This window comes from Gossypium hirsutum, chromosome A11, assembly GCF_007990345.1.
Source record: "Gossypium hirsutum isolate 1008001.06 chromosome A11, Gossypium_hirsutum_v2.1, whole genome shotgun sequence".
NCBI lineage: Eukaryota > Viridiplantae > Streptophyta > Magnoliopsida > Malvales > Malvaceae > Gossypium > Gossypium hirsutum.
Genome location: NC_053434.1, coordinates 1,108,779 through 1,123,459, shown reverse-complemented (window position 1 = coordinate 1,123,459; position 14,681 = coordinate 1,108,779). Strand labels below are relative to the sequence as shown.

Sequence of the window (14,681 nt, the reverse complement as noted above, 5' to 3'; positions counted from 1 at the left end):
AATAAATGCAATATTCTTTTATTTTACATTATTATTGTCAATTTCCAGCATTTATATATTTATGTTATGAAAATATTTAAAGTCGAATTTAAGGTGAAGTGACAGAAAAAAAGTGTTAGAAAGCCCCGGTTGAACCCTAGGAATGTTAGGATATTAGGGTTGACAGGACAGAACAGAAATGAGCTATGTAAGTCCATATTAGAAATATGGCTTTGGAGACAGGATTGAGCCATGTAAGTCCATATTATATATGGCATTGGAGACAGGAATAATTCATGTAAGTCCATGTCAAAGACATGGCATTGGCAGGATATTGATAGACAGGAACGACCCTAGTGTCCTTAGTATTCCGAGTGGTTCAACGGGTCAGGATACAAGTTAAATTATAGTGAATTAACAGCAAAGGAAAAGTAGATTATACTTATGAAAAGGAAAAGTCAGGTAAGAAATAAGGTAAGGGAATAAAGAAAAAGATAGAAATTGAGAAGTAAAGAAATTTATGATGTTAGATGATATTATGCATAATTATCCATTATGTTGAATGTTGTGATTTATTTGCTTGTAAGCTTACTAAGCCTAGTACTTAATCTCTTTATTTTCTTCTTCTTATAGTACTTATCTAGTCACTCGGGGATCAAAGGAAACGTCGGAGGCCGATCACACTATCAAAGAAATAACTCGGTATAACTAGACGTTTTGTTTTGGGTATGGCATGTATAGAAACTTAGCTACTTTTGGTATAATATGAACAATGAATGATGTGTAAATACTTGCTAGTGATTAGCTAATAAAATAGCCGATGATATACATGTTTATTAAAATGTATGATTGAATGATGATTATCACATGAAAATTATGAAAAATGTGAAAGTAACCTAAAAACGGATTCAAGTAACAGAAATGACGTAACTTTGAAAAATCACTAAAAATTGTAGAAACATAGTTTGAAGATGAATAATATATGAAATTAAATCTTATTATGTATATTTTCTTATGGAATAAGAAAAACAGGTAAATGTATTATATTTTATGAGATATCTGAGTTTTAGTGAAACAGGGTCAGAGCAATTTTTGGATCCCCTGTTTCAACTTTGGAAATTCACCATAAATAGTAAAAAAATAATTAGAAGGTGTAATTTATATGGTCAGAATCCTTGTTGAATCTAGTTTTGGTAAAAACAAACGTCTTAGTCATATGAATTTTGTACAGGAAGAAAAATGGTTCGTAGTAAGAAGAGGTCAGTGCAGTCGAGTTTTGAAACAGGGAAAACTTTAACTAATAAACTGTACTAATTGGCCAAGTCAAAAATTCTAGAAAAAAATTAATAGATAGATATATGAGTCTAGTTTCAGGAAAAATTTACGGATCTTAATTTTGAGTTTTGAAACTCGAGAAATGAATTTTTAAGCAACTATGACGCAGAAAAACAGTTTATTCCAAAAATTAAAATAAGTGGTTTAGAGTTGTTTAAAAGGTAAGATAAGTTTAGTAACACCTCAAGCTTGACTCCGGTGAAGGTTTCGGGCGTGGGAGTGTTACACGGCCAAATTAACTTGAGGTAAGTGAACACATTTTACAAATTGTTCATGGAGTTTTGGTTAAGAAAACATGATATGCTTAACCGAATTTTTAGTTTGTGCTATTATGAAGTTTTTCTCAACTTGTCATTAATGAATTTATAATGTATTGAAGATTGAAAACATGAAATTGAATATAACTAAGCTTGGTTGTGCTAAAATCATGATTGAAAGATAGTGGAAATTGTTGGTATAACCTTGAATCAAGTTTAGATTATAGAATTAATTATTTGTTAGTAAAGAACTAATTTTAAGTGATAAAATTTTGAGGTTTGATAGTGAATAATAGTCTTATGAGGTTATTGTACTATATTTATGAAGTCGTATTTAAAATTGATAAGGTAAATTGTGAGATATACGTATTGCGGACATTAGTAATTCGAATGATCAAATTAAAATAAATGCATTCGTGTTTAAATTGTTGTAACATATGTTTGAAAAGTTTGACTAATGAATTTTCGTAATTAAATTTATCGAACGTAGCTAACAACAAGGATGAAACATTGAGGGACAAATGTGAATCGAAATAGGGGCAACAATTTTGATTTGTGCTAGCATAATTGATTTCACTTAATTACTAAGTAATTAAGACATAGAATTAATTAGGTTGAAATTATTTTTGAAAGATTGTACAATGTTGAGTTTAAATGACTATATTAGTTCTTATTGAAACAAGGTGTTATATGATTCATTGTTTAAGTTGATTTGTGTTGAATACTAAGAATGGTTTATGTTTAAATTGGTTAATTGAAAGGTAAAGTTGTGCACTCATAACTTGACCTCAATTTATGCTTTAATAGGCAGTTAACATAATCAAATAATATTTTCATCAAACACAATTCGAGGTATATATGTACTTAATTACTGATAAGCTCAAGATATGCTTGAAATATGTAAATTAAATAAGAGATTGCACTGTGATGTTATGTATATGGTGAAAATGGTTTGGTATATGTTGGACTGTGTACTTGTGGTAATGATGACATCAAAAGGTTATCTATGTTATATGGTTGAATGTGATATTGGGATGTTATTTTCCTATGTAACATGATTTGATTATACATGATAAAGGAAAATGTCCTATTAACAGTTTTGGAATATAAAGTTGCAGGTATAATTGACATACTATAGAGTCTATTTTGATAGGCGAGAGATCTAGCGCTGGGCACATATTATATTATGACAGTTCTCTAAATCTTAGGAGGCGAGAATGTATCACCAGCTCAAATACCATGAGGGCACGAGTGTTCTGGTGTGGTTGGTGGGATTGATGCATTTAATCTTGACTAGTACTTTGGTGCGTATGCTGGTGTGTTGGTGGATTTATCTGTGTATCCATCCTCAAATTTGAGCCAATAGAGAATGTATCGATAATTAAATGCATGTGTAATGTATCGGTTAATGGTTAATGAGTAAACATGGATATTGAGATTTAATTGAATTATGCAAAACGAGGCGCTAATATCCTGATGGTCCATCGATATACTAGGCAATCAAATGTGTCAAATGAATATGTTTGGGTGATTTACAAGTCAGTTAACATGAAAACTAATATGATTTACAATTTTAATAGCTTAATAGTTATTATGTAATAAGATGATTTCTAAACATGCTATTAAACTTGATTTCATAGTTTTATTGAGGTCTTTTTCAAATTATGCTAACATCATTGAGTATGTACATCACTCAGCATACGATTTGTTCATTTTTGTGCTTAGGTCTGATATATGGTCAGTAACTTTGTTGGATTGTGGTGTTTCGAATGACATTTCATGATTAGGTTGTTATTGAGATGTATTGGGCGTTTGAAATAAGCAGGTACAAATTTGGTTTGTAATAAATGGTAAAATGCATGCTTGGAATGTTCATTTTAGGTACTTCAACATTAGTGTCTCAAGATAGCAAGAACGTGTCTCGGGACCACCAGTGAATGTGATGTCACGCATTTGAATCCAATGATTGGGTCGAGAGTGTGGTGTCACACTTTACTTAATCGATTAAGTATTAGTTTAATTAGCACAAGTGCTATTATAATGATTAGAATGATATAAATTCAAATGCGATCAAGTGCCATTTTTTATATACAATAGCTAAACTGTTTATAATTTTTAAACTCCTAAAATGAAAAATACTACGTGTATAAGCACATTTGAATTCATGCATTCCAAATTACTGTACCATGATGATTTTAGCTTTTATTATCAATTAAATTATAATTTTGTTTATTATTTATGTATTGGGAGATCAAAATGAAAATTCCATATATATACTCTTTTTATTTTTTTCTAATATCAATATTTATTTTAATAATCAATAATACGATAACTCTATTTAAATTAAATAAAAGTTTAAATATATATTTAAAATTTTAATTACATTACTATAAAATTATACTTTAATTTAATTATACGATGTTATAGTTATATCAAATCACTCTTAATTTAGACTAATATTTTATGATAGTAAAAAAAAAACATTTAATTTAGTATAAGATACAAGGAGATGATTACACAATTTAGTTTCTCTTTGTCTATGGAACTTAGTTAAGTGAGAAACATGCATTATCTTCAACATTTACAAAGTGAACCTACTCAATAACACACTCCTTGATCGTTTCCCTCACTCTTGCACTTCGAAGATACAATACTCTCACCACTATTATCACCCATTGTGATCACAAGAAGTAAAATCACCACAAATGATTTTACTATAAAAGTAACACTCTTAGAAAATTATTTTTCTAATAACAGATTAAGTGCTTAAATCTCAATACATTTATCTAGGCAAGTCTCTCAAATATATAAATATTGATTTTGAGATTTGCTTACAATAGAAGATCTATGTAATCTCAATTGATAAAGTAATAAAAATGTAAAAAAGTTAAGTAATTTAATATTTTTTTGAATTGATGCCTAATATAGTAATGTTATAAATTAAGTAAAAATATTAAATAATAGTATAAATAATTGAATGTTATTTTAATAAATCTTTTTATCAAACAACGCTCAAAACTAATTACGGGCCCTGAAATTTTATCAAAGAGATACGTCACATTTTATCTTTCACATATTTAATTTTTTTTACTTAATTTTATGTTTTAACCATTAAAAATATGTAATAAATTTAAATATTAAACTTAGCAAATATATTATTATCTAAATGTAAATATGAATAATAAACTATAAACTAAACATATTACAAAATTACAGATATCTCTATTATTCATGCTTATTTGTTTATTTTACCAAGTTCATTTTTAATATAGGATGATATCTATTATTATTTATTATTATTTTTATTTAGTTTAGTATCTGAACTTTGAAAATAGATCAATTTTAATTTTTAAACTTGAAAAATATAAAATTTTAATAACATAGTATTGAGTTTGTATTACATCATCACTTAAAAATTAAAAAATTATATAAAATATTAAATAATGACAGTGATACAATCTTTATAATATATAATATTTCAAAAATTGGACTAATAATTAAACTATTCAGACCACTAATTTTTAATTTAATCAATTCAATTAAACTAACAATAAAAGAATAATTGAACCTATTTAACTATTAATTTTTATCTCAATTTTTAATTTATACTTACTTCGAACAATTTTTATTTGACGTGAATAGATTCAAACCCTCTGTTTGACTAATATATCGGGCTACAAATTATATTATCCTTCCATATATTACAATCTTTTGAGTCCATATATTACAATCTTTTGCTGCTCAAAGAGCACAAATTTTTAGGCTTTTTATTTATTTATTCAATGTTGACATTTATTTTTGGCCATACCAGAGTGAGCTACCACATTTTCACCCCATACTGCTTCCCCGTATTAACCAGTGGGGGACTAATCAGTCCTATTAATGGATCACAGCTGCTCTCATGAATACCATTAATGGCAAACCCAACTACATCAAGCGTGTGTCTTTATGTTTCTTCTTCTATTTGTAGCCACAAATCTTTGTATCTCAGCACCAAATAACGATCATAAAGGAAATGGCAGGCGTCGAAGCAGGGAAGGAGGAGGAGGCGACCGCTGTGAGAATCACCGGAAAAAGCCACGTCAAGCCGGGTAAGTTGATAGGAAGAAAAGAGTGTCAGTTGGTCACATTTGATCTCCCCTACCTGGCTTTCTATTATAACCAGAAGCTGCTGTTTTACAAGAACGACGGTGGTGGTGAGTTCGAGGACAAGGTTGAAAAGCTCAAGGGAGGGCTGAGGGTGGTGTTAGAGGAGTTTTATCAGCTAGGAGGTAAGCTCGGGAAAGATGACGATGGGGTTCTTAGAGTTGATTATGACGATGATATGGATGGTGTTGAAGTGGTGGAAGCCGTGGCAGAGGGGATTACCGTCGATGAATTGACCGGTGATGATGGTACGAGCTCATTTAAGGAATTGATACCTTTTAATGGCGTCTTGAACTTGGAGGGTCTTCACAGGCCTCTTTTGTCCATACAGTTGACGAAGTTGAAAGATGGTGTTGCAATGGGGTGTGCTTTCAACCATGCCATCCTCGACGGAACCTCCACTTGGCATTTTATGAGCTCTTGGGCTCAAATCTGTAACGGTACTTCGAGCTCCGTCGTTGTGCCGCCGTTTCTTGATCGGACCACAGCTCGAAACACCCGCGTGAAGCTCGACCTCAGTCCGGTTGTTTCCTGCAACGGCGACGACGCCACCAAACAAGGCCAGCCGGCGCCGCAGATGAGGGAGAAACTCTTCCGTTTTTCCGAAGCCGCCGTCGATAAGATCAAATCGAGAGTTAATTCAACCCCACCACCGTCCGATGGCTCTAAACCGTTCTCGACTTTCCAATCTCTAGCTGTCCACATTTGGCGACACGTATCCCAAGCACGTAACCTTAAACCCGAAGACTACACGGTTTTTACTGTCTTCGCCGATTGTCGTAAAAGGGTTGATCCACCGATGCCCGACAGTTACTTCGGAAACTTGATTCAAGCCATCTTCACCGCCACAGCGGCCGGGTTGTTATTGGAAAACCCACCGTCATTCGGAGCTTCAGTGATACAAAAAGCTATAGAATCCCACGACGCTAAAGCCATCGATGAACGTAACAAGGCATGGGAAGCAGCGCCGAAGATTTTCCAGTTCAAAGACGCCGGTGTCAACTGCGTAGCGGTCGGAAGCTCCCCGAGGTTTAAAGTTTACGAAGTGGATTTCGGGTGGGGAAAGCCGGTAGGGGTGAGGAGTGGATCCAACAACAGGTTCGATGGAATGGTGTATTTGTATCAAGGGAAGAGCGGTGGCCGGAGCATTGACGTTGAAATCACCATGGAAGCTCAAGCTATGGAGAAATTGGAGAAGGATAAAGAGTTTTTAATGGAAGTATAGTATTTTGCATGGAAGTAGGGTACTGTGAAAATTGAAAGTGTGCTAATTACCGTTTTAGGATTTATTTTGGTGTTTGTAATATTTTAATAATTCGTATTTTTAATGTTTTGTCTTTGGTTGTTGGGTCTGTGTTATTAATGGCAGTGCTGCATGGTTTTGTCTTGTTTAGGTGATGTTGCTCAAATTTAACGACACATTAGAATTAAGGTAATTATGTGGTGTTCTATGCAATAATTTAATAAAATTTAATTATTAAACATAATAATCTTGTATCGCATCAGGGCAAAATTTGCAGAAAAAAGATGCGAACAGCGCAAAAATTGACTTGGACTGAACTATGGCCCGGCTCAGTCTCGGCCCATGACAACTAACGTTTGAAGTTTGAACTAAGGATGTGCGTAAAAATTCGAAAAATTGAAAATTGGCCCAAACTAGAGCATTTAGACCGTCGTGGAATATGAATTAAAAAATCGCGTTACTTAAATTGAGTGAAATTTATTTATATTTAATTTTAATTTTTTTGTGATGTATAAATAAAATTTTATATTTAAATAATGAAAATAACTTAAAAACCTTACAAAAAAATATTTTTTAAACAATATCATGTAACAGTTATGGTTTTTTTTAAATATTCCTTCTAAGAATAATATCCAAAAGTAATAAAATAAAATTTGTTTGATTAAAATAGTTCAAAAAATAAAAAAATAAATATAAAAATCAAAACTAAATTGACACAATGTATAAATATTTAAGGTTGTTGAAAAAAAAATTATTGAGGGTTAAAGTTGCTATTATACTAATTTTAAAAGTTGTTACTATTACTCAACTGGTTATAAAAAAAGATAAAATTAAATAAATAAATGACCATTCTATAATTTTTCATAATTAAATGATTAAAAATAAAATTTATTAATAGTTGAGTGTTATTTTACCTATTATTTTTGTATTTACTTAACTCATCAATTTATATATACACATTGTATCTATTATCTAAGGTAATCCCTACCCCACTTTAATCAAGTCAAACTGAGTGGACCAGATTATGCGTCCATGCCACATCATCCAAATATTTTTCCCTCGCTTTAACATAGTAATTTAAAAAATAAAAGGAAAGAATATATTATTTCAACCTAAATATTATATATTTTTATCCTAATTATTTACATATATTATATTGAATCTTCTTTAAATAAAATAAAGCATTGAGATCTTCATTCCTTTTTTTTTTTTCTTTCACTTAGTTTCTTATATATACACAAATTTTCTTTCGAAAACACAACCCTCAAAGAAAGTGAAAGAAAAAAAAGTAGTAGCTAATATCTTTGCTTGTTTGTTATTTTCAATTCGATTTCTTCAATAATGTGATTTTTTTTTTACAATTTACTTTGCATGATTTTAAAACTGTTTTTGATTCAATTGATTTTGAATTTTTTTTTCTGATTTTTTTAGTTGTTTTTGAATTGAAGGAAGATAAAAACGGATGGATCAAGAGGAATTGGAGCGGAAAGTGCATTATCACCAAATTACATACTCGGCAAAACGACCGGAATCGGTTCGTTTGGAAGTTAAAGTTGCTGAACATGTATTGACTGGTCATAAAGTTGCTATTAAGAATCTTGATCTCACAAAAATTAAGACTAAGGCGATGGAGGAAAAAGGTATATATAAATTTTTATTCAAATTGTTTGAATGAATGTTTGACTATTTTCGTCACTTTTGGTGTTGATAATTAGTTCATTAATTAGATTGCTCATGTGATTTATAAACTTCTAAATATATCTTTTAAAGTTTGCTTTAGTGTTATTTTCGAAGCTTGAATTTACGTTTTTCGTCGTTATTGCATGTATTATTGACTGAGAGAGTGCTTAATTTATGTTTTGTTGTAGTAAGAAGAGAGATTAACATATCGAGATTATTTATGCATCCTCACATTATACGACTCTATGAGGTCATCGAGACAACAACAGACATTTTCATGGTCACAGAATATGCAGAATCTGGTGAATTATTTGATTATATTGTACTGAAAAGAAGGCTTCATGAGGATGAGGCTCGCAAGCTTTTTCAACAGGTCTTGTTGGATATTCTTATATATAAATGACTACTATTTGTCTACCTTTTTTTTTTATGAGAAATTACAGGCATGGAATCTTTGTTTGGAAACAGATAATTTCTGGGGTGGATACTGCCATAAGAATATGGTGGTTCATCGAGACCTTAAGCCCGAAAATTTGCTTCAGGATTCCAGTTATAATGTGAAGATTGCTGATTTTGGTCTGAGCAACGTAATGCAAAAGGGTCATTTACTCAAAACATGTTGTGGCAGCCCAAACTATGCTGCCCCAGAGGTAGGAGTTTTGTGAATTAAGATTAATCATTGATTTTTTACTTATTATGATCTATAAAAAGTGTTTGACACGTGTATGGTTAGAAAATCATGTGTTTAATACTATGTCAAGTAAGGGTACTTAAAGAAAAATGAAGAGTCGAAGCAACATGAAGTTCTTATGTTGTTATGATGCGATTTTCTAATGTATGCGGATCTCCATTGTTACAGATTCTTTCTGGCAAGCCATACACCGGACCTGAAGTGGATATATGGAGCTGTGGTGTTATATCGTATGCCCTTCTTTGTGGCACCCTTCCTTTCGAGGATGATAACTTTCCTAACCTATATAAGAAAATCAAGGCAAGTGACATCAAATTTATATTTTTTCTTAGTTCATGATACATGTTTCGTAGATTTCTTTAACGAATAGGGTCCTGATTGGATATTTTTATGCTCATATATGATCTTTCTCTTTGTTGTTTCTCTCTATCCTGTCTATCATTTCCACATTGGATTTTACATTATTTTTTGTCCTTCAGGCCGGAGTTTACACTATTCCAAGTCATTTATCTTCCGGTGCTAGAGACTTGATCGCACGGATTCTTGTAGTTGATCCAACTAAGAGACTGACCATTCCTGAAATCCGCCAGCACCCATGGTTTCAACCATATCTGCCGAGATATTTAGCTGTTTTCCCACCAGATACAACACAACAAGCCCAAAAGGTTGGTTACTATTTCCCCTCATGAGCTCAACATAAGTTGTAAAAACAGGGCCGACGTACATACTATATAGTTACTGATTGATAAACATAAATTTCAGATTGATGATGATATCTTTCAGCACGTAGTTAGGATGGGATTTGAAAGGAACCATTTGGTTGAATCTCTTTGCAACAGAGTTCAAAACGAGGTTTCAACTTTTCCAGTTTTCCTTCATGGGTTTTAGGAATTGTTTCTTATTTCATTATCTTCCAGGGAACTGTTGTTTACCACTTGCTATTGGACAACCGTTTTGGCCTCTCCAGTGACTATCTTGGTGGAGCTGAGTTTCAAGTATGTAGCGATGTACTATTACCAGTAATGGAACCAGCTTCTTTCATGCACCAAAGTTTGACATTGCACTGGTTTTTATTTTTATTTTTATTTTTTTACAGTGTCGAGGCCATTCTATTCCAAATCATGATGGAAGTACTTCTCAAAGCTCTGCGAGCAATCCATGTCCATTGGGAGAATATAAGGAATTATAACATCAAGTAGGAAACAACAATGGTTACTTTGAAACATCGATCACCATCGTAAACGGCGACGCCGAATGTCATCATATTCGAAGTGCAGGTAATGTCTAACCGATTATCCTGATAGCGAATATAGAATTTATTTATAGGAGGAAGTATTTGTGTAAATAGTGCATTACTAAAGTAGTTTCATAGTGATATTGGTTTATTTATAGGAGGAAGTATTATGTAAATACTGCATTATTAATGTAGTTTTATTAACTGGAACTAAAATCGAAGATTTGGTTAACAGGTCTCTTTAAAGATTATTTAGTATATTATTTCTAATAATGATAGTATTTTTTTAGACAATTTTTGTAAGTGTAATAAATATAGTATAATTAAAATATAAATATATGTACATGTACGAATTGAGTTGAGGCCTCGTTGGCATAATGACAGTATTAAAAGTAATATTGATAACTTTATTTTCTATGCATTAGTAGATAATTTTACCATGCATAACAATCTTAATTTATTTCTTTACATTAACAAACTCCCAAAACGGGAGAAGTGCAAGCAGACAAGCCCCTAAGCAATGTCAGAACAGCAAAATTCATTAAATAATCTATAGCTGCTATTATATTATATCCTATAGGAACCCGCTGCCTAAATTGCTAACTCATACTCGTGATAAATAAAAAAACATAATTATATTTATAAAATATATAAATAATAAATGAGGAGTTCATGGGCATGTTTTGAAAAGTCACGTCTTGCATCAATGTCCTCGATCTGCATATCTCAAGATCAATTAGGGCCTGCGTCCTACAAAACATTACTTCTCGGCTGAACTTCATATTGGACCATTCTAGCATTTGAATGTCTACTAGAGGTGTAAGCATCTTGGGCTGATAAGATTGGTTTGATTTTTAAATAGCACCTATACTAGTTACCTTATTTGAATTTTTATCTCGGATTTTCCTATGAATAATCATTTTCATTTTTACTTTCGGTCTTCATATCAATCCTCATTTTTAACTTTGACATCTAAAGATATAGAGACTAATATCTCTAAATATTCGTACAAGTATGAAATTTGGTAAAAATATTATGGAGGTCCCTATATTAGTAGTTCGATTATATTTTGTTTCATTTACTCAAAAAATAAAAAAATCAGTTATTGTAGGTTAAATTAAAGAACAAATTAATTTTCTATTAAAATTTTCATCTATTTTTATTGTTAAAAACTTGCATGGATGACAAAATATCAAGAAAGTTACATGTGAGTCGCACGTCTACCTTATTTTGATTCTGACATACATAGATCAATTTTTAAAAGTAAAAATGAATAAAATTTTTAATAGAGAGATAGCTTATTTTTTAATCTAATGCATAAGAAATAATTTACATATTTTTTAGTAGAGAGGACAAAATGAATATATCTCATCATCATGTCCTAAAAATATCATATCTAAGTTCAAGAAAAAAAACACATAATATTTTACGAAATAACAAAATTTAAAGGAAAAACAATATTTGAGGAAAAATTACCTATTAAAAAGAAGAAAAATAGCCGTTGCCGCTCTCCAAAATAAACCCTAGATATTTCAAGAAGTAGCCGTTGCGCATTCCAGAAGAAAATCTAGAATAAAAAATTACTCGAAATACAAGACGTTCGCTTATTATCATTTAGGCACTCACTATAAAAACTCCATTGATTCCTCCATTAATCTTCAATCAATTCTCGCTCCAACATCTCCATCTCCGTCTACTCTCGCATCGCATATCATCTCTCAGATCTTTTTTTTTCTCTGGCTATAACGTTTTCCATTTGATTTTGTTTTTGTTGATTGTTTTCTTTTTCTTTTAATTTTGGAGATTGAATTTTGCAGGTTCTGGTTATTATATATATATTGGATTTTGCTTAATTATTCTTTTTGCAGGATCTTAAATAGTTTATCACTTTTTGTTTCTCTTTTATTATATATATATTTGGATACTTGATATTATGGATGCAGGATCTTTAAGTCCTTTTTCAAACTTGAAGGGTCAATCTAGATGCCCACTTCAAGAACAACTTCTCCAGAGAAAGAATTCCAAGGAAAATGTATATATTTGAACTTATTTTATTTAATTTCAATGATTGCAAATCTGCGGTTTTTTATTTATTTATTGCAAAAGAACAACTTTGAATTAATCGATAAATTAGAGTTTGTAATGACATTGAAATTGAATACGCTTTTATTGTTATTGTTTAGATGGATAGATTCATACCAAACCGTTCAGCAATGGACTTTGATTATGCGCATTACATGCTGACCGACGGAAGGAAGATCAAAGAGAACCAAACAGCATGCTCACCTGCCAGGGAGGCCTACAGGAAGCAGCTGGCTGAGACCTTGAACATGAACCGCACCCGAATCTTGGCTTTCAAGAACAAGCCACCAGCACCCGTCGAACTCTTCCCTTCCGAGCACTCAACGGCTTCAGCTCATCCGACCAAATCCTTAAAGCCTAGAAGACATATTCCCCAGGTAAGTACAGCATGATGTGGATACTTTGGATAGTTCAGAAAATTTTGTTTCAATAGACTCTAATATGATGCGATTTTCAATTCTTCAGAGCTCTGAGAGAACATTGGATGCTCCTGATCTCGTCGACGATTTTTACTTGAATTTATTGGATTGGGGCAGCAGCAATGTACTAGCAATAGCACTCGGAAACACCGTGTATCTGTGGGATGCTTCAGATAGTTCTACTTCAGAACTTGTCACTGTTGATGACGAAAACGGACCAGTAACAAGTGTGAATTGGGCTCCTGATGGTCGGCATATTGCCATTGGCTTGAACAATTCCGAAGTACAACTATGGGATTCGACTGCCAACCGGCAGGTTCAATATTAAAGTCTTTGCTGAACAGTTTGCAGCTTCTTATTGTTCCTCCATTGTTTAATTTTTCCCTTTGTTGCTGCAGCTGCGTACTCTGAGAGGTTGTCACAGATCAAGAGTGGGTTCAATGGCATGGAACAATCACATTCTCACAACAGGAGGAATGGATGGTCAGATTGTTAACAACGATGTGAGAATTAGATCCCATGTTGTCGAAACTTACAGAGGCCACCAGCAAGAGGTTTGCGGGCTGAAATGGTCGGCTTCCGGGCAACAGCTAGCCAGCGGAGGCAATGATAATGTTGTTCACATATGGGATAGGTCCATGGCATCTTCAAGTTCACCAACTCAATGGCTACACAGGTTGGAGGAGCATACCTCAGCTGTCAAAGCCCTTGCCTGGTGCCCTTTCCAGAGCAATTTGCTGGCCACAGGTGGAGGTGGCGGCGATCGAACCATAAAATTTTGGAACACACATACTGGTGCATGCTTGAATTCAGTTGATACCGGCTCCCAGGTTTGCTCATTGCTATGGAGCAAGAATGAGAGGGAGCTATTGAGTTCCCATGGGTTTACTCAGAATCAATTAACTCTTTGGAAATATCCATCGATGGTGAAGATGGCAGAACTAATGGGTCATACATCTAGAGTACTTTACATGGCTCAAAGCCCTGATGGGTGCACAGTGGCATCAGCAGCAGGGGATGAGACTCTAAGATTCTGGAATGTTTTTGGGGTCCCAGAAGTGGCTAAAACTGCTCCGAAAGTGAACCGTGAGCCATTCTCTCAGTTGAACCGTATCCGGTGATGAAGAAAAAGACTAGGAGTGGTGGCGGTGCCGTTGGATTCTTTGTTTTGTAAAGTTTTTCCTCTGATGGCATGTGTAGAGTAATGTTAGGGACAGTGGGATAAATTGTTCATCCCCGTGTACATTATATTTTCAACTCCTTATTGAAATTGTTTCTCACACTTGAATTTTTTTTTCTGCTGACATATTGAATTGGAGAATTGAAAGAAAGTCTTTGGTTAAATTATGGATTTTATTATCTATATATTTAGTTAATTTTAGTTTTTATATTTTTCGAATTGATCAATTTTGATAAAAATATTATAGAGGCTTATGTGTTAGATGTTATATTGTATTTTAGCCCCTATACTAAAAATAGATAAATTAATCCATCTACATTATATCAAAGAGCAAATTACCTTTTCTATTAAAAATTATGTTACTTTTACTCTTAAAAACTAACATGGTTAACAAAAATAACCAAATGGTAGTAAGTAGTGACATGTGATATGTCA

At 32.6% G+C, this 14,681-nt stretch overlaps 2 protein-coding genes, 1 long non-coding RNA gene and 1 pseudogene across 3 annotated transcripts; all 4 read left to right on the top strand.

The window, feature by feature from the left end:
• Positions 1–610: 610 nt before the first annotated feature.
• LOC121209583 (uncharacterized) lies at positions 611–3,040 on the top strand. The gene is made up of 2 exons (XR_005904698.1): positions 611–681; positions 2,690–3,040. It is a non-coding gene; the product is annotated as an uncharacterized lncRNA (long non-coding RNA).
• A 2,195-nt stretch (positions 3,041–5,235) lies between these two features.
• On the top strand, positions 5,236–7,110 carry LOC107904606 (BAHD acyltransferase DCR). Its single transcript, XM_041080462.1, has one exon. The coding sequence runs from the start codon at positions 5,587–5,589 to the stop codon at positions 6,940–6,942; it is 1,356 nt and encodes a 451-aa protein (XP_040936396.1). The 5' UTR covers positions 5,236–5,586; the 3' UTR covers positions 6,943–7,110.
• On the top strand, positions 7,080–10,723 carry LOC121209832 (SNF1-related protein kinase catalytic subunit alpha KIN10-like; annotated as a pseudogene).
• Positions 10,724–12,075: 1,352 nt separating this feature from the next.
• On the top strand, positions 12,076–14,410 carry LOC107904607 (cell division cycle 20.2, cofactor of APC complex). Its single transcript, XM_016831036.2, has 4 exons — positions 12,076–12,597; positions 12,749–13,024; positions 13,113–13,382; positions 13,465–14,410. The coding sequence occupies exons 1-4, from the start codon at positions 12,499–12,501 to the stop codon at positions 14,185–14,187; spliced, it is 1,368 nt and encodes a 455-aa protein (XP_016686525.2). The 5' UTR covers positions 12,076–12,498; the 3' UTR covers positions 14,188–14,410.
• Positions 14,411–14,681: the final 271 nt, after the last annotated feature.

What these genes read in the sequence shown, in the direction of transcription:
- LOC107904606 (XM_041080462.1), top strand. Translation starts at nt 5,587, where the DNA reads ATGGCAGGCGTCGAAGCAGGGAAGGAGGAGGAGGCGACCGCTGTGAGA.
- LOC107904607 (XM_016831036.2), top strand. Translation starts at nt 12,499, where the DNA reads ATGGATGCAGGATCTTTAAGTCCTTTTTCAAACTTGAAGGGTCAATCT. An exon ending in GAAAGAATTCCAAGGAAAAT is followed by an intron (nt 12,598 to 12,748) that starts GTATATATTTGA and finishes GTTATTGTTTAG; the next exon opens with ATGGATAGATTCATACCAAA. An exon ending in CTAGAAGACATATTCCCCAG is followed by an intron (nt 13,025 to 13,112) that starts GTAAGTACAGCA and finishes TCAATTCTTCAG; the next exon opens with AGCTCTGAGAGAACATTGGA.